We start from the raw sequence: 20,973 nt of genomic DNA, 5'->3' as shown, positions 1-20,973 counted from the left end.
GACTTCAGCTGATAACATATCCAAAATTATTTTTTTGAAATAAATGTTTCCAAATAAAAGCTGATTAAAACAGTCAAAAAAATGTTATAATTATATTTAAATATATGTTTATTCACAGCATTCATAGTGTACACTATTTGCGTAAAAATGGAACAATTACTCATTGAAGAATGTCAAGAAGATTCAGAGTTTTCAACATCTTTCTCACGCAAAATCAACTTTAGTCTGGCAGGTTTTGATTCAGCCTAATAGTAGTCTGAAAAAGAGAGACAATAAGCTCAATTAACAAGTGTTTAATTTTAAGACATTGCATTTATTTAAGACTTACTGTTTTAAATCTATAGTTTACTGGCTAAAGAGAACATTGGCAACTGAGCAGAAAGTATATTTTTACGTAACTTGAGCTTGACTAGAATGTCCTCATATATAAAGAACTCTTCATTAAAATAACTTCCCAAAGTAGGCATATGAACATACTCAATTACCCCAAAAAGTAACATTAACATTTCTTTAGACTCACAGTATTCACATTAGATTATCATTTCACATTAGATTATCTTTTGTCTTTTAAAGATTCTTTTAGAAACCATAAATTGTCTATTTAAGCATTAATTATATGCTCAAAACAACCTCAACATCATATGAGTTATTTTCTGTCATATTTCTTTACTCTTGTTTCATACGCAAACATATGATCTCATTTACAATTCAATTATTAGCACTATCACCATGGCAACATTCACTTGAAACAAAATGGCGGACACCCGCGAACTCCGTGTGCACTACTGAACTCACGGTACTGTCAAATAGTTGTTTACCATCAAAATTCAAGTAACAACATAATTGCATTTTTTTCTCTCTGTGAAATAGCAATCTTTGTTTTTAAAAGGAACTTTCAAGATAGTTACTTCAGTTCGTATTACATTCACGAGTACTTAAAATACAGTTTTGTTGTTCAAAACTCACTCAAAACGTTAAACACTGATGACAACCATTTATAGACACCTTTAACTTGTTATATACTCGAATTAATCTTACCTGCAAAGAATATTAAACAAGATAGATTAATTTCTCCCGGAGCATCTCGAATCACTGTTATCTGCTCTCTGCATTAACTTGTGTATATATAAGCGCTACTACTACTAAGCAGACCTATGCGAGAGCTCCCCCTAGCTGTCTGTATGATGTAGACCGCCTATGCACACACATACAAATATATTGCTACTGCAGAACTCTTTTACAATGAAAAGTGTGTCCCTGAAGTACTTTAATAAATTCAGTTCAGGCAATTTACCTTTTTATCATGTTCTTATTCTTCTGAAAAAAAAAGATATACAACACTCAAAATTTAAATGGGGGGTCTTCCATTTCCATATCTTTTATTTAACTAGTAGGGGCTACCACATATACAAACATATAATATATGAAGAGTTTCGTTGCAAAACGAGATAACTTTTTTTAATTGTCGGAAATCTCGTTTTTTGGTTGTGCATTCCAATTAACATCAATTCAACTGCAGTTGGTTTGTTTTGATTTAAACCTTCATAACTTAAAAATACAGCTAAGTAGCACCATAAAACAAAATAATAACATGATAACATAATAATAAACATGTTTTGACAAAAAAAAGGATTTATCTCGTTTTCAGTGTTGGGAGTAACGCATTACAAAATATACACTGTAAAAAAATCAGTAGAAATTACAATGTAATTGCAGCTGGGTTGCCGGTAATTTACCGTAGATTTAAATTTATGTAATTTACTGGCAAGAGTTTGTTCAAAGTTAAATAAATTTTAAATATTAACAAGTCTTTATCTTAAGAGAATAAAACTATAAAATTGCTTCAGATTTTGTTTCCCATAATGTTTTGCTTGATGCTGTTTTTTTTTTTTTTTTTACTCTGTAAAGACAAAGACTTGTAAATGTTAAATGTCCATTTAACTTTGAACAAAATGTTGGCAGTAAATAACATAAATTTAAATCTACGGTAAATTACCGGCAACCCAGCTGCAATTTTTGATGAAAGTAACGCAAAAGTAACGCAAAAGTAGTGTAACTCATTACAGTTCAGAGACAGTAATATTGTAATGTAACTAATTACTTTCAAATGTCAGTAATTTGTAATATATAATGTATTATACAACAGTTCTTTCTGGTTCTCGAATCTGATTGGCTAAGACCTATGCGATATTGTGCTGATATCGGCACTGTAACCGCTTCACCTTTCGTATCATTCCGCCACCTAGTGAATGGAGGTCCTAAGCAGGCTCATCTCTGAATTGAAAAACACAGACGCCCTGTTTTGAATCACTCTCCGTTTGTCTCATTAGTTTACTAGCTCATAAATCAGTCTGTGAATCCCCAATCGGAAGTTATTCCGTCAAAGATCAGCGCTCTTGGATGTTACGTTACAGTTAATGGGAGAAATGTCTTGTCACATCGTGTGGACGATTAACACTTGGAAAGAGGAATATAAACACTCTTTTTTTTTTTGGAGCTATATTTCTTATCAGAACGCGAAAACACCGTGGAACTGCAGGTAAGCACCGCAGCTTTTAAATGTGGACATTGATCATTTACTTTATCGTGACCTGACTATTAAAACATGTTATGAGATATGGCCACTGGTATATTTATAAGCAGCATGCAAAAACATATCTCTGACACTTATAAAAAACAGTTTTATATAGTACTGACAAGAACAAAGTTTAATAATAATAATCGAGTGCTCGTATCACGTTAAGAATAAATGAGAAAGCAATAGTAACGTTATACAACTAGTTTTATTAACTTTTACCTCGCGCCAAAACAATAACAACACAAAAGACACTAAATATGAATTAAAAAACAAGTAATAGTTTGATCATGACACCAAATACTGCTGATTTGATCTCATTTTGACGATCATAAACAAACAAGGCCAACATGAGAGCCGGGGAATCCTGTCAGAAATGTAGCCCAGAGAGGGCGGTGGTCAGCGGGGCGAGTGAACACTGACGTCCGCTCATGCTTTGGTTCTCATACGTACCGAATCTCACTAAGCAAACGTTCAAACAGGCGCTATCTTTACTAATCGACTGCAGATTTAAATATAATACATATACATTCTCGACTGAACTAATCTTAAAACTACACTTTGTGACCAAGAAACGGTAATATAAAGAAACGGCTTTTCTGTCCATTGAGTTGTTATGAGCTTCAAAGCAGCCGAAAGTTTTACCTGTCATTCTGGCCGCCCTCAAATCTGTGGCGGAAGAAGTAGTTCTCAAACAAAGAGGCTTTTAAAGTAACTCCGTTGTTGTTTTCTAGTTTTCGTTTTTCAAACGTGTGCCGTCGAACTGTTGTATAAAAACAATATACAACAGTTGTTGTATAAGGCCTGCGGCCTCGTGCCTCTGGCCTAATCACAGCCGTGATGATATAGAGCTATATCACACTCCTACTCGAGCGATATTGCTTAATTACACTTTGGAAGTAACTTTTTCCAACACTGCTCGTTTTGCAACGAAACTCTTCATATTTGACAAAACGATTGCGCATTAATTTGTCGATATAACAGGCTAACAGTACCGTTAGCTATAAGCTAAAGCCACATTCAGACAGCCAGCGATGTTATCGCTGTGTGTCGCCCGTCTCTTTCAATGAGGTGTTTCTAAATCTGCTTGTCATAAACAAATGAGTACCATCCATGCCAGTAACTGACGAGAAAAGGATGACATGAACTCCACTGCTTTATTCTTATTGGTTGTCGCTCCGGAAATTCGCTCGACATTTGCATAAAGTAAAACTTTTCTTCGCTGGACACGCCCATACGGTCGCCAACAGTCACTTTCGCTCGTGCCGCTGGAAGTCACCCGGTTTCCATTGAAATTTATGAGATCACGTCGCTCTGCTACACTCTAGATGCACTTTGTTTTGCGTGGCTTATCCCTGTGTGGTGGTATGTCATTTTAGTGTAATTGGGAAGCTGGTTCATGTGTTTGGGCTGTGGGCTGGTGAGTCGATTCACACTTTGTTACAGATGGATAATGTCAATGTCAATGTCAATTTATTTATAAAGCACAATTAAACACAACTGTCGTTGACCAATGTGCTGTACAACACAAACCATAAATACCAATAAAGGACGACATAAAAACATAGTATCACAGTTAAGAACAGATAAAGACATTTACAAGAAATTAAAGTCATAAAACATACGCAGAAATCACATAAAACATTACTAAGACAATGAAGTCACGAATCATGTAGCGTACGCCAACTCAAATAAATAGGTTTTTAACTTAGATTTAAAAATAGGAAGTGTGGGGGCAGTTCTGATCACAGTGGGCAGGCTGTTCCAGAGTCTAGGTGCCGCTATAGAGAAAGCACGATCTCCTCTAGTCTTCAGCCTTGACCTAGGGACCACTAAGAGCCTCTCGTTGGCCGATCTGAGGGCTCTCGTTGGTTGATGGACTGTCACTAGCTCAGAGAGGTATAGTGGTGCTATTCCATTTAAAGACTTAAAAACTAGCAGCAATGTTTTAAAATGGATCCTATAGTGCACAGGTAACCAATGGAGTGACTGAAGGACAGGGGTTATATGGTCCCGTTTCCGAACTCCTGTCAGAGCCCTTGCAGCGGCATTCTGAACCATTTGAAGGCGGTTGATGGAAGACTGACTAATCCCCAAATATAAGGTATGTAGAAACACATGAAGTACACTTAAGTACACTCTAGATACACTTTATTTTGCGTAGCATATCCCCGTGTAATATTATGTGATTTAAATGTAATTAAGAAGCTAATTCATGTAATTAAACTGTGAACTAGTGAGTTGATTCACACTTTGTTACAGATGGATAAGGTATGTAGATACACATGAAGTACACTTAAGTACACTCTTGATACACTTTATTTTGTGTAGCTTATCCCTGTGTAATATAATGTAATTTAAATGTAATTAAGAAGCTAATTCATGTAATTAAACTGTGAACTAGTGAGTTGATTCAAACTACGTTACAGATGAATAAGGTATGTAGATACACATGAAGTACACTTAAGTACACTCTTGATACACTTTATTTTACGTAGCTTATCCCTGTGTAATATTATGTAATTTAAATGTAATTAACAAGCTAATGCATGTATTTAAACTGTGAACTATGTAACTAGTACAGTGTTTCCCATACATTGATTTATTTGTGGTGGCCCACCACAGAATCAACACTGGCCCCCACAAATAGAATTTTCATGATTCCCATTTACATTTTTATTTCACTCTTTAAAACAGCTTAATTCGGCTTAAAATACAATTTGATATATAATACAGATCAAATACAGATACAGATCAAAGAGTAGAAGTGAAACATATTTCAGGTGCCAACACTAGATCAAACGCAAACACGACATGATGACATCACATATATGCTAATTAGCGGGTGACATCATCACCACCACAGTCTCCTCAAAATCCTGTGGGAAACACTGTAGTAACATATGTAGGTACTTGTTATTACATAGTACTACACAAAGTACTTTCAATATGATTACATTGTAACACATATGTAACAAGACCTTTTATTACACCAGTAGTTAGCTTTGTAACAGACTCGACCTGTTACATATGTGTAACAGTTGCAGCTTATTACGTGCTTATTATGTGCATAATTACAATCTGTAAGTACATGCTGTTCCATAACTTAGTTACATATTAAGTACATTTAGTTGCATGTAATTACACTGTCTACTACTAAGTACTTAATGAGGCAATTACTCTGTATTAAGGACACCTTAAAATAAAGTGTTACCAAATAAAGTGTTACCGTATTTTTAATTAACTGTAAATTTTACAGTAAAAAGAAAATACAGTATTTTACTGGCACAAAGATTACGTTTCCCACAATGCAACATCAAAATACAGCAACATACTGTATAACATGCCCTACGGTAAAATACAGTTCATATTACAGCAAAATACAGTGTAATTTACAGAAATCGTTAACAGTGTATAGTTATACGTTTGAATATATAAATATAAGTCTAAATATATAAATGTAAATTCTGAACATAAAGCCACAAGTCTGAATATACAAATACAAGTCTGTATATATAAATGTAAATGTTTTTTGACAGTATAGTGTCCCAATCACTATACTGGGGTGTTAGGTCCCACACAGAGCACAGAGTGAGCACTCCCTGCTGGTCTCACTAACACCTCTACCAGCAGCAACCTGGTTTTCCCAGGTAATCTCCCATTCAAGTACTGACCAGGCTCAACCCTGCTTAGCTTCAGTGGGCAAGCTGTCTTGGGCTACATGGTGCCCGCTTGAGCATGCACGCGTTTTCCATGTGGCTCGGGCCTCGCCTGAGTATCTCACGCAGGCAGTCTGCAAGCTCTAACATGGGAGCCGAAATAAAAACGGACACACCACGCAGCTGAGATGCTTATGCCACACATTCAGTGTGTCACCGGCCTTATAACTATATATTCACAGTTTACATTTAAATATTCAGACTTACATTTATATATTTAAACTTATATTTATATATTCAAACTTATAACTATATATTCACGGTTTACATTTATATATTCAGACTTATATTTATACATTCAGACTTATATCTATATATTCACAATTTAAATTTATACATTCAGACTTATAAATATATATTCAGACTTACATTTATATATCCAGACTTATAACTATATATTCACAAGTTACATTTATATATTCAGACTTACATTTATATATTCAAACTTGTAACTATATATTCAGATTTACATTTATATATTCAGGCTTATATTTATATATTCAGATTTATATTTATATATTCAAACTTATAACTATATATTCAGTTTTTATAATTAATCATTTCTTGTTTGGCCCCCATAATTTATATATATATATATATATATATATATATATATATATATATATATATATATATATATCTCCCAAGGGTTTTTCCCTCCTTGAACTTTTTTTACTTCCCCGGCTAAAAAGTCTGGGTTTTTTTTCTCCTAGGGGGTTTTTCAACCAGGGGAGGCAGCCTTCTTAGGCTTTACTTAGCACCCTCTTCTTTACGTTACATTAGTAATACGCACGCTTATAATATGTAAAGCTGCTTTGTAACAATACTCAATTGTGAAAAGTGCTATATAAATAAAATTAAATTGAATTGAATACCTTGTTGGCAATGAGAATAAGTTTAGATGGTTCCTTGATGTTGGAAATTGGCTTTTTCAGTAGTTAGCTACTCAGAGGTGTCATTGTGGTCAATCATGTGACCCACTTAAAGGGATAGTTCACCCAAAACTGAAAATTCTATCATTATTTAATCATCCACATGTAGTTCTAAAACTGTAATCCATTCTTTTTTCTGATGAACACACACAAAAAAAGATATTTTAAGGAATGATGGTAAACGTACAGCATATCGTCGCTGCCTGATGAATCTCACGTATGTCCAAAATGGTTACTTTTCAGGAAGTGAAAAAAACACTGTATATCAAAAGCAGTTGAATGTAGCGTTGTCATACTTGGTACAGCATATTTACATGTAACCTTATTCTTGCCAGTGTAATGATATAATCCACATTTGACAAAAATTGAGTTTAAATGGACATACGTGCATATTTTACAGTAACGGTGGTCAATACGCGTTCTTCCGATCATTAGTTAGAATGGCCAAGTCGCGTTTTATATTGACAGATGAATACGCTCAGTTTATATTAAATAGCCTACGTCTTAGTTAAATACTCTTAGTTTATTTAATATTAATTATAAATTTATTAAATGTCTCTTGCAAGCTATGAAGGGACAATGAATCAATACACTGACATGGTAATGCTAGACAGCAGGGGCGTCAGTTTGTGTTGAAAAGTGGTGGGAAAAAATCAGATACAAAACATTACAGCAGGACAGGAAAAATATTGAATAACAGCGCATTAAAAATGTGCATAGCGTTGGCCAGTCAACAACAAGAAAAACCCAGCATAAAACCCTCAACAATGTCGACTGCACACAGGGGCGGTTCTAGGGTCAGTGGATATCCGGGACTTAGCACAAAGACATCCACACATGTGTAAAAAATACACTTTTAATAAAACATTATAAACATTTTCTAAGTGCTACTATTTTTGCAAGATTATTTTTTTTATTTTTGCTTATTAAAATAATGTTCCACTGAGTTTACACGGATATTTAAGTTGTTCATCTCAAAATTAAAATTCTTTCATCTTACTCACCTTCTTGTTGTTTTAAAGCTTGACTTCTATGACTTCTGCAGAACACAAAAGAATATAATTTGAAAAATATTGGTAAACCTAAGATTACTCCGCCATGACTTTGACTAATGCAAGTCAAAGGGGACCAGTTTTTTATAAAATATATTGGCTCTTCTTTTTCTCTACACTTTAATTCATAGTCCCTTTATTTTATCCACAACTGTTCTCTCTTTTATATATATATATATATATATATATATATATATATATATATATATATATATATATATATATATATATATATATATATATATATATATATATATATATATATAAAAGAGAGAACAGTTGTGGATAAAATAAAGGGACTATGAATTAAAGTGTAGAGAAAAAGAAGAGCCAATATATATATATATATATATATATATATATATATATATATATATATATATATATATATATATATATATAATTTTTTCTAGGATTCTTTTCTAGGATTTCTTTTTAATGTCATCTTTTCTCACCCTTTTACACTCATCTCTTAATTTTTGCTCACTTCTCTTGGTAATTGCCTTTTGATATGCCTGAATATTCTTTGTGTGGTTACATGTGTTTGTCATTAAGTAGTGTAATAGTTGTAACATGAACTACTAACAAACAATACTTTAACAATATTTATTATTAATAGAAAAATAGAAAGTGGTTATTTGTACATTACAATTTTAATTGTACATTTTAATTCTAATTAATTGATTACAACAATTGGAAAATTTCTTTTATAAACCACCAGGTTTGCAATATCAATAGATTGGTTTAATCCCTAAAAAGAGAACATTACACATTGTGACACAACATTGTATCAATTCCATTGTGGCCATCTGAGATGGACTAACCTCAAACAAGCAATGAATGAACAATAGTATATAATGACAACAATAAAACATATTTATAAAGTGTTTTTATGTGTATTTCTTCCCCTCCATCTTGCTTTTGTCTGAATCTGGTTCTCTATTGCTTTGACGGTGGTAGAATAAGACTGTATCGTCTTGATTTCATTTGGGCAAACCTGTCTATCACTTTGTCGTGGTTAACAGCAGACAAGTTCTCCTTTTCAATGGACATTACAGCCAGATGGTTAAGCCTGTCTTGTTCATTGTGGTTCTCAACCAAGTATGCAGTCGGCGCAAGACACTAAAGGAACGTTCACAGCTGCAAATACTAACTGGTATTGTCAGTGCTACTTGAAATACTGCATTTAGTGAGGGGAACATTTCAGCATTTAGCAGCTTGAACACACTGACTATATCAGGAAGTACTTCTTTCTTCTTCCTGTTCAAGAAGTTCTTTGCCACTAGGAGCTCCTCTGGCTGCAATTCAATTTTGTAATGTGTGGCAAGAACCTTAAGGGATTCATCATGGAGAAAGGTATCTGATGCTGGATGGCAGGCTTGAATGCCCTTCATAAGATTAACTCCAACTCCTGAGAAACGGCTGTCAATCTCTTGCAACATTCGGTCAAGGCAGGGGTAGTACAATGTACTCATGGAATCATGTGAAGAACTTATTTCCGAGGATGTGCTACATGTGTTTCAACCACATAATCATCCAACCTCTTCCGTCTGAAACCTACAGAAGGTTCTGGAATGTGATTTGCCTCACACATGGCTTTTGTCTTTGCATATAACTCTGAAGCACTCTGATCTGTGCGTTGTTCTTTCAGAGAGTCATAGACTGCTGTTTTGTATTGAACTGCTTGTGCCAGGTCTATATTTTCCCCTTGCAGGAATCTGTGGAGGCCTTCAGTGATGCCTAGAAGTCTATGAAACATAAGTAGCATGTAGACAGTTTTAAACTTGCAGATTCTGGACCGGAGGCCAACAGCCATTGGTGTGGAAATTCGGTCAAGACATAACACAAACCTCTGTCCTTACCCTTTGGTCATTTTGGATCATCTGAACTCTGTTCTCTTCCTCTGCTGCCAACTACAGCACTTGGACCTGCATTCTCTCTTCCTCTCGCACCTCTTTAGCATCTGTCACCTGAGGTCCGCATCAGACTGAAACTAGAAAGAGCTTTACAAGTGCTACCTCAAAATAAAAACAATCACAGCAAACAGCATGCGCAGGGTTTATGTACTTGTCAATGCCACTCACAAACGTGCGAGACAGGCTATGTATGTGTGCTTATTGTCAATGACGGTTACTGGTCAAAAACACCCTCAAGCGCGGGGATATGTGCTTCTCAATCATGGGCATTAAATCCGCGTAGTTCTCCGCGGAAAGCTGGGGGTGTGGATTCCGTATGGCCCAGGTTACATATAGAAAAGTTATTTTCAATGGTCGCCAGTGCAAAATGCAGTCAAGAAAATAATTATATCGCACCAATAGCAAAGACATTTTAGCAGGGTATGAAAATAATCTATGTTCCGACTGAAATGTGTTACAATACATCTTTACGATTATATTGGGCTAATCACCATTAGTAAATTTTTGCAATAAATAATTACTTTGCAAAACATCTCTCATGAAGCATAAACTAAATTTACAGACAAAACTTACTCGTCACTTGCCATTGGCAGCTCCTTAGAGCAGCCAGTGCGTTCCTGCTGGATTCTGCAGCCTACACTATCTGGCAACCTCAAGTCAGGGGGCAGGGGGATGGGATTGACCGCTCTGCAGTAATTTGAAAGTGATTGCAGTGGAAAGTGTTTCGTTCATCTGTCCTAAATGTGGATTCAAGCAGCCATTTAATTATAAAACTATGCTCTGTCATTTAAGGGCACATTTAAAAAAGCATTAGATGTTGGATTGTCCATTTAAAAATTGTCACTATCGCAGTAATGTGTATTCCTCTTTCAATGCCCAGAGAAGTAGGGATCATCCAGATGCTGATGCTCATTTCTCAGAATTTAAGAATGATATTATCTCAACAGAAACTGAAAACCCCACAATGCTGGTACAAGTTGAAGCAGTGGACTCCTCTGAGATTCCTCCTGAGCTTAAAAAGTCCTGACTATAGTTCTTATCAGTCTCACTGCAAGCTCAGCTGAAAAGCAACTTATCGTCTTTGTTCTTGAAAATGCAGTGTGTTCTTCACGTTTCAGAGACTGCTATACAAGACATAATTGACAATTCGGTGCAGACATTCTTACTGTCCAAACCTCTTGTGAGAGACTCTATTATTAGGATTCTTCAAGAGCATGAACAGTCAGTTAGTGATGTCCTCCTTAATGAATTAGTGGAAGCTATCATGAAAAGTAATGTTTTAGTCAGTGCCACTGAGAAAGGTGCAGAGCTGTCCACTGCTAAGAGAAGAAAAAACATTTGTGAGAAGCCACTACCCTCTGGTAATGCCAGTACAATATAGTGTAGGTTTGAAAAAATGTACAGTGGTATATGTCCCAGTACTACAAATGCTTCAAGCTATGTTTAAAAATACTGATGTTCTTAAAAAATTTCAAGAAACCAACCCATCACCACCAGGAATGAAGATGAAACATATTTCCAAAAAGCCAGTTACTTTCAGAAGCTGAAGAGCTGAAATTTTCACTTATTTTGTGTGTGGATGAACTTAAAATAGCAAATCCTTTGGGCACATCCAGAAAAATTCACAAGCTGTGTGCAGTATATTGGTTGCTTGCAAACCTACCCAGTAAGTATTGTTCCAGCCTACATGTCATACAGCTAGCGCTACTATGCAAAGTATCCGACGTGCAAAGGTCAGGTTTCCCACTTAATATACTGCACGATTTGTTTGAGGGTATTGTGCTTGTTGAGTTAGCCTTGTGTATCCGTGAAATGATTCGACTGAAGTATTTCACACTTGAAAATGTTACGACGAGCACACAGATGAGACGAGAAACAAGTGCAGTTAATGAATTTATTTAAACAAGCAAGCAAACAAAACACGAAACCTCAGGGCATAAACACCATAACATAAACCAATGGAACGTAACAAGGGGAAAACAGGAAGTAAATAAATACACAATACTGACCAATAAGAATACCAGGGGCCCGTTTCAATAAGGAGAATCAACCAACATTGAGGTAAAAATTGAACTCTGAGTTGACTTAAATAACTTTACTATACAAATGTTTGTCATGAATAAAACAGAAATACGGCAAGCCGGTATTTGAACTCAGATCGCCGACAGTATGTCTGCACTGACCACTGCGCACAGCACTACTACTACTCACTGGACCAGGGATAATGATGAGTGTGTTCATAAGAAATGTAAAGGCAACTGTTCAGATGTAAGAGCACAGCCACAAAGGCTGATATTAGTCATGTAAGTATATTTATATATCTAAAATGACTGTAAAAAAAATAATAATTCCGCTCACATAAATGCAAATGGTTATGACAAAAAACACTTGGGGTCTCAAAATCCTCTCGCAACATAAATGTAACTTCCTACAAATGAATGCAACATCATCATCAACAGGATCCTCTATAAAAGCACTTAAAATTTTAGTCACTTAGATGGTCTCTGCACCTAGGTAGGCCTATATCAATTTGGCTTAGTCATTACAATATAGCTACTGTTAAATTTTTTATTTGAGTGTAATTTATAAAATATATAAACACTAAGGTAAAATGATTTGCACTGGTAATTTGATTATAATTTAAAGACAGCTAAAAACATATTTTACAGTGTAAGTAATAAAAATGTGCGCAATGAATGAATGTACAAAAGCAACTAACAAGATTAAACACAGCTACTCCTTTAAAAATGGAAAAGAGACTGCCAGAAACTCAAAGTTTCCAGGATAAAACCTGCTCCCGACCAGGTTAGGTTAACAGAGTATAAGTTACCTCTTCTTCTGAAACAGGCTTGACTAACCCCACTGTCTCAGGTTTAACCAGGGACGTACTGGGACTGAAATTCAGCCCGGGACTTTAAGATGGAGAGGCCTTTTACGCGAGTGCCCTTGGTGCACGAGCAGGATTTTTTGCAGTTATTTTAATTCTAATAGTGTTTTTATGGTATGAAGAGAATCAGATTATGCTGAAGACCTTAAAGAAACTTTAGGATAACACCTGCCTCCTCAGGTTGTATAAGCAAGTCACCACTGCACTAAACACAACCAGGTCAGCAAAACCTAATCTCGAACACATAAGTCACAGTATACTGCTAACTACCAGCATGTCATGTGTACAGTCAGTTGGAGTGATAAAATTGTTACAATTACTCACACATACCCACTCAGATAATCAAAAACTACAATACAGTCCCATAAAATAGAGATTGTGTGTGTACGTACTTACTTTCAACTCTCCCTGGCTCCACTTCCTCTGTGCTGGACCCTGCCTCTGCTTACTGATTGTACAGCTACATATGCATGAGAAGAACATCAGTAATAAATATGACTAAGAATAATTCCTTTTTTTAATTCAATCTGTGCTTTAGTCAGGTTATAATCTAGTAAGTGGAACTATTGAATTTTATCCAATATGTAAATATGTAATATTGTGCTGTATTTTTCTATTTGTGTGTCCTTAATAAAGCTTTGATTGATTGATTGATTGATATGCCTACCCTGCTGAAAAAAACAGCATCAAACCAGCATGGGAATTATGCTGGTCTATGCTGGTTTGATGCCGGTTTAGCTGGTGGTCACCAGCATACCAGCACCAAAACACAACATATGCTGGTCTTGCTGGTTTTTCCAGCAGGGTACTATGATTGCCTACCCAGCCCTGCACACTGCCCCATCACTGTTTTGTACTGGTTCCATTCTCCTCCTCCTCTTGTTCTGCTTTCCTTCCTCCTCATCATCAATATGACTGCAAGGGTCATCATAACCTGTCTCTCTCCATCAGTGACCTTAACAGCTAATATACAGACATACAGGGATTCCTTAGACCATTTTACTGTTTGAACACAATGATGACGTGGAAACGTATGCACGCGCATGTTGGCAATGGAAGTATGGCAAGAATCAGCAGTGAAGCAACAGACAGAGAAAGTTATATTTAAAAGTTGACTTTATCAAGTTTTTCAACACAGCTACCAGATCCTTGTACTATAGTGGAGTGAATAAAAGACGTTAGCAGATGGCCAAATATAAAGTGACCATATATAAGTATATTAGTATATTATTAGTGCAACCAAACGCAATTACCAGACATTTTGATGCTGGGAAACTGTTGATAAACTTACTGAGTTGCTAACACGTTAAAACCACTGGGGAACAACACCACTTCTGTTGCCAAAATGCACACGCAGGCTATTTCATCAATTTCATAAGCGGGATAATGTAGAGCGAGGCGGTTCTTATAGCGAATACAAACCCGTAAGGGCTGATTCAAGCTCCGCTTTGCGTGGGGTCCTGACAAGCCTGTCGGGGGTTGTATTCGCTATAACAACCGCCTCGCTCTACATTATCCCTTATATATGCCTATATTTAAATGCAAATATAAATGATTTCAGTGTATAATAGATGCATCACTAATTGTGCACCTGTCCTGTCCATGCTGCTGGTCCTTCCTCATCTGCACCTCCTGCCACAGCGTCCTTTTGACTGCGAAAAAGGTCTGTTAATTTGGCGCATTTACTGCCTCTTGTGCCAACATTTTTATTTTTAGGCCCCACCCATTTCTTTCTCTTCTTTTCTTGTTTTCGCAATTTTTACCGTCTTGTCTATGTTGCATTCACACGAATCCAAACCTGACCAAAAGTAAACTCTTTTGATCGGCGCCTTTGAGCCAATCGGATGAAAGGAAAAACTAGGATCAGTCCAAGTTGGGAGGGGCCGCTCTTATCCCCCCTCAAGATTTGAAGAATTGGTTTGGCCCGGTCTGAAACAGACACAGCGTTCCGCTGCAGCAGGGCGCCTGGTCAGGCATTTAAAAAAAAAAAAAGTTTTGACCTCCGGCCGGTTCGGCCTGAAATGGACCGGCCGTTCGGGATTGCTCCCGGAACTCCCGATGGCCAGTCCGCCCCTGGGTTTAACCTACCTCCCATTCTGAAACAGAAAAGCTGTGTTACAATTAACCCCACGTTAGTTTGTGCACCACTCACCCCTATAGTTGAAATGGTTTTAAAGAGATTGTTAGATTTAGCTGGAAGAGTCAGGGGTTTTGTGAATTTAGTTTGAAAATTTGGATTTGTGTTTAAGGTTATAAGAAAATAAGTGCTGGTTTTAAAAAATGTGTTTTAGCATTTCAGAAAAAATGTAATTTATCATGCACGGTATATCCAGTCTCATCTGTTGCTAACAATCCGAACTCAGTTAAACTATATGATTATTAGCTAGGTTATCATAATGACAATTTATGAAATAAATACATTATTTAGTCATGTTTGACCATGGTTAACACAATATAACAATTTATGTATAATTCTTAACTTACCTGAGCACCTTAAGGTCAGCAAATGGTTCATAGACAAGGCTTAGATTAAGCCAGGCCATAGTTAAAGTGCACCTATTTCATTGCTAAAAACAACATTATTTTGTGTATTTTGCTAAAAACAACATTATTTTGTGTATTTTGTATAATACAATGTGTTTGGTTTATGGTAAACAAAGCTCTTAACTTAAAACTCTTAACTTTTCTACATAAGGTAAATTTTTGTAGCTCCAGATATCCTGCTTTCCTCAAATGCTCTGATTTTGTACAAAGCTCATCGATCTGAAAAGCACTGTGTCTCTAATTGGCCAGCTAATCTGTACATTGTGACTGGCCTGAATAGCTCTGACATCAGCCGGAAACATTTCGCTCACAATGCAATGCTGACAGGAGTTAATTTAAAGGCTGTGAGTCAAACCGGGAGGAATTATGATAATGACTGTCGTGTCCATGTCAACAGGCTCAGGAAGTAAACTTGCCTACAATCCGTGTGTTTGTTGTAGTCCAAGAAAAGAGAGTTATGTTGGAAACGATAACTTGCATCATTGTTTACCTTGGGGTTTGTACCTTTTGCATATGGTTAACATGTGCAAATACACACATACACACCAAAGGAAATGTAAAATCGTGAATCAGACCATAGTTGTCCTTTAAATTAGGACATTTAAATAGCTTTGATCAAAGTCACTTAGAAAAAAACATTACTGGTGCCCATCTTGAGATATAACTTTAAAATATTTAGATATCTTAAGATATAATAAGAAATGTATGTTGCTTTAGGACTACAGTTTTCTTTATATCTCCTTTATAATGGTTAATTACAAGTTTTGAAGTGAGTCCATGCCCAATATATAGTGATAGTCCAGTGTATATTATCCCATGCATTAACCTTATAATCCAATTTTATAAGAAGCAGAAACATTTTGATATTTTGATTTGTGTGTATCACTCTATTTCATATTCTCCTCTATAAATTCAATAAAATTTGTAATACCAGTGTACACAGTATAAAGCTCCGGGTTGCAGTTTAAAGAATCATATCCAAAACTAACCAACCCCAGAAGTTTCCACTCTTGTGAAGCCAGTCCTTGGTAAGATGTGACAATTGAATCTGAGGAAACGGGTGGAAAAATAAGAATCCCTCCAGTGTCTGCCGGGCAAATGTTTGACTGATCAAAACCTTTGCCCTGCCGCCCGCACAGCATGTTTTCAGTAACACTTATTGGAACACCATAACTGGCATATTGCTGCTCACATTGAACAATATCTCCCAGCGTCACATGGCCAACACGGGCTTTCTCCAAATCTCCAGCCCTCTTGTCAAATAAGAGGGACCAACCCGTCACTATGCCTAGTCGGGAGTCTTCTGTGATCTCATGAGCATTTGGTAGGCAGATTGGTAGCACGTAGTCTCCAATACGAGCCTTGTCCAAGAGCTTTAATATGGCCACATCTGAATCCAGCACCAAGGGATCATAGTTTGGATGCAGAGTAATAAAGGATACCTGGTCAATCAGAGATAAGACAAGGCAAGTCTATTACAGTTTAATTGCTGGATTTACTCTAAAAGCGTTTTTTGATGTTTGGAAGCGATGTTACTCACAGTTGATCCCTGCTTGCGCTGAAATGGCCACAAGGTGGAGCATAAGAAAAGGTAAAATGATAACTCAGAAAAAACAATAAGGTTACTCACGTAACCATGGTTAGTAGCCAATGCTATGGGGAAACTCATGTTTACTCTGTGATTGAAGCGTATTGGTTAAGGTCTGTAAAAATAACAGACAAATGGCATTTGAGCACGCGAAAAGCAATTTGACATTTATCCTTCGATAGCCATATCTCCAATGTCTGCAGCACAGCATTCTTCCATCTTAGAAATATCTAAAAAAAACGCTATATTTTGTCTGCATCAGATGCAGAGAAGCTTATCCATGCTTTTATGACCTCTAGAATAGACTATTGTAACTTGCTACTCGGATGATGCCATGCAAATCAGGTAAACAAGCTTCAGCTAGTTCATTACGCTTCTGCAAGAGTGCTTACTCGATCTAAGAAGTATGACCACATAAGCCCAATTCTGGCATCTTTACATTGGCTACCAGTTATATATCGCATACAATTTAAAATATTTTGAATCAACTACAAAGCCTTAAATGGCCTACACCCTGTTATGTCCTTCAGTCATTTGTTTGATTTCTGTGCTGCCCTCTTGTGTCTTCTCTCTATATTTGACATTTGTTTTCAGAAAGGCGGTCCTTGGAGATAATGTGATGGAGGCTGTGATTGGTCATTATCTCCACCTGTTCCAGATAAAAGGACTTCCTAGATGACTGATTGGGGCCTTTGCTGCCATTGTGACTACTTGACTTGTGCTTGTATATTAGTCTTTCTTATATCCTCTAAGTGTTGATTTAAATTTGTTATTTGTTGAAAGTCATAGCAGAGAGAGAAAGTATTGTAAGTTTATATTCAGAGTGTGTTGAGCCTGTGATTTTGTTTTATTTTTGTTTATTATTGGATTGAATTGTTTGTGCTTGACCCATGCCTGATATTTGACTACGATTACGGATTCTGATTTTGACTTGTTAGCCAGATACATTTTATTAACTTATCAAATATACTCCAATATACAAAAACATATTGTGACAAGGTATGTAGGGGGATCGACGGCATTTATTTTGAATCTTTGTTATATTGTTTATTTGAGAAAGGGAGTTAGGTAAGTAATGCTTGTATTTTATTTTCTTTAATTTTGGTTTAGGTAAGTAAGAGGTATTTTGAAAAGATTGTTTGTTTATTATTTTGGCCTTGTCCTCCCCTGAAGTCTAAATCCTTGTCTTTTAGTAAATAAAGAAATTTTGTATATTGTATCTCTTCGTATCAAGACTCTCATTTGCCCATTCTGTTGTGATTGACCCCTAGACGGTCGTAACAACCCTCATATCTTAATCTTAGAGAATCAGAATACAACCCATCACGTGCATTGCGGTCGCAAAATACTGGTCTCTTAATTATCCCTAAAATATCAAAAGTGTCTAAAGGTGACAGATCCTTTTCCTACTTACCCCCTAAGCTATGGAATGATTTACCAACCGATGTCCGAGAATCAGACACGCAGATAACTTTAAATCTAGACTTAAAACTTTTCTCTTTAACAAGGCATTCACATAATTTGTTTTAGTAATGGTACTTATCTCACAATAGCTAGCTTGTACAACTAAATAAATAAATTAAAACCTCATTTTCGTCAACACTCCAAAGCATGGTAAAAGTCATTAATATTCTTAAGAAATGTGTTGAAACTTTGAATTATTAGTCAGTTGAGTCCTAATTTCCACATTTGTTCGGGTTGCGATTTTGGCTTTTTCCCTTGATCTTGAAAAAAGTATGTCATACAGAACTGTTTGCCACTGTACATTAGTATTAACGACGGCAGTGGGGCCTCTGGCCTTAGTCAAACGAGTTTCTGTTTTAAAGATCAGATGGGGGGCCCCATACATAGACTCGCCCTGGGCCCACAAATTTTCTAAAATTATCAACTATAGGTAATACACTTAACCAGCAATAGTTAGCCTGTCTGGAACCGAGCTGACTTAAACCACATAACTGTGTGACACTTGCATTACATGTGAAAGGCCCCTACGCTAATAAGCTTTTGTTTCTCTCTCCCTGTCTGGTCCTCGATCCCGAGGACAATGAGACAAACAGACCCAGTTCCGGTAAATGTGAAAGTCGGCACACCTCTGATCTACTGACTGTTCTTCAACGTGATGCCCAGCTGATGCCTGACCAACGACCACCGGCAGAGCCTGCTTAATCTCCGCCTAATCTCCTTATCCATTTCAATGTATGTATATATGTGACCCGTCACGGAAACCAGGGACACAAGTCGGCAGCACAAGTTTCGAGAAAATGAGAAACAACGTTTTTTTTTCAAAATTTGTGATTTTCGTTTTATTGCAGAATCTGTTAGTTGAGATCATGAAGAAGCCTCTCCATGTTTGAGATAGCATTTTTGTATATTTGAAAGCGTACATTTTGCGGTTAAAATAGGCTTGTTTTTCCGGAGATTCTAGCATGCAGCGGGGGGGCGTCATTGTCTGTGTATATGTCACAAGTCGGGGCTGATAACTAATATAAATAAGCCACGCCCCTGTTTAACTTCCACCTCGAGGAGGTCCCCAAAGCCAACCCAATGACCAGACAACACAAGCGCACGTAAGTATAAAAATAGAATTTTATTTAATTTAATTAAAATGGATATGGGAAAATGGGGAGGGGGGAAAGATTTTAAAACTAATGCTCTGGTTCTGCCCTCCAGGTGGGCCGTGATCGGAAGAGAAAGGGGGGGAGAAACGGACGGGGCCAAGTGTCCGGGGTCCAAGACTCTGCGGGGGGTTTGCGGCTCAGGCTCCTCCGCCTTGGTTTATGATCCCGTGGCGCCCTCCTCTTCCTCCTGGAGGCAGAATGAAATAACAGAGATAAGTGCTGGGTCAATAGGCTTCTTTTGTGAACGTAGCCTTGCCCGAATGGCACGGCAGCTCTCCGGTACGTGGTGCTGGGGCTGACTTCGTGGATGTTCCTCCAATCACGTGTGTGTCTCTCCTCTCTCTTTACAGGCTGCCAGCTAGAACACAGAAGATCGGTTATTTACTGCTGGTGGCAGTCCCTCGCCTTTTCAACTTGGAACGGTGCACGGTAAGTATGGTACAGGTAAGCTTTACTCGTTCACTCTCTCTCTCCACAGGCTGCTGGCTGGGACACAGAAGATCAGTTATTTATACAGCTGAATTCTCTCTCATCTCTCTAGCTTGGGACGACATACAGGAAGTACGGTACAGGTAAGATTTACTCGTTCACTCTCTCTCTCCACAGGCTGCTAGCTGGGACACAAGATCGGTTATCTATACAGCTGAATTCTCTCTCACCTCTCCAGCTTAGGACGGCGTACAGTAAGTACGGTACAGGTAAGGGTTACTCATTCACTTTCTCTCTCCACAGGCTGCTGGCTGGGACACAGAAGATCGGTTATTTATACAGCTGAATTCTCTCTCACCTCTCCAGCTTGGGACGGTGTACAGTAAGTGCAGTACAGGTAAGATTTACTCATTCGCTTTCTCTCTCCACAGGCTAACACTCATGGTCAATCGACAGTCAGTGCATACATGCATTTCATTTGGGTTAGTACAATGGTGGACTTACAGTGACCGTGCTCTCACAACTCAACAGATGCCTCGAGACTGTATGGTGATTCAGGCGTCGGGAAACAAAACCTCCCAGCGGCTGCTGCTACCGCAGAGGGGACAATTCTACCTGTCGCACCGAGCCGAGCGCTGCCCTCTCCTCTCCGCTTCCTCGTCAATAGAGCACTGGACAGGGGCGCCCCTTTGAAGAGGCTTCGGGACAGGTGA

General features: G+C 37.2%; 1 protein-coding gene across 7 annotated transcripts in view; it reads right to left on the bottom strand.

Moving 5' to 3' along the window:
• Nucleotides 1–16,350: 16,350 nt before the first annotated feature.
• Nucleotides 16,351–20,973, bottom strand: part of pamr1b (peptidase domain containing associated with muscle regeneration 1b) — a 174,404-nt gene continuing 169,781 nt past the window's right edge. For all 7 annotated transcript variants that reach the window (XM_055192301.2, XM_055192300.2, XM_073868331.1 and 4 more), the window contains one exon: nt 16,351–17,067. In XM_055192301.2, the coding sequence (XP_055048276.2) occupies nt 16,513–17,067 (555 nt within the window). In that variant the 3' untranslated portion in view covers nt 16,351–16,512. The remainder of the gene's footprint in view (nt 17,068–20,973) is intronic.

The sequence above is a fragment of the Misgurnus anguillicaudatus genome, chromosome 6 (assembly GCF_027580225.2).
Source record: "Misgurnus anguillicaudatus chromosome 6, ASM2758022v2, whole genome shotgun sequence".
Taxonomy (NCBI): domain Eukaryota; kingdom Metazoa; phylum Chordata; class Actinopteri; order Cypriniformes; family Cobitidae; genus Misgurnus; species Misgurnus anguillicaudatus.
This window is presented reverse-complemented; position numbering and strand designations above follow the sequence as displayed.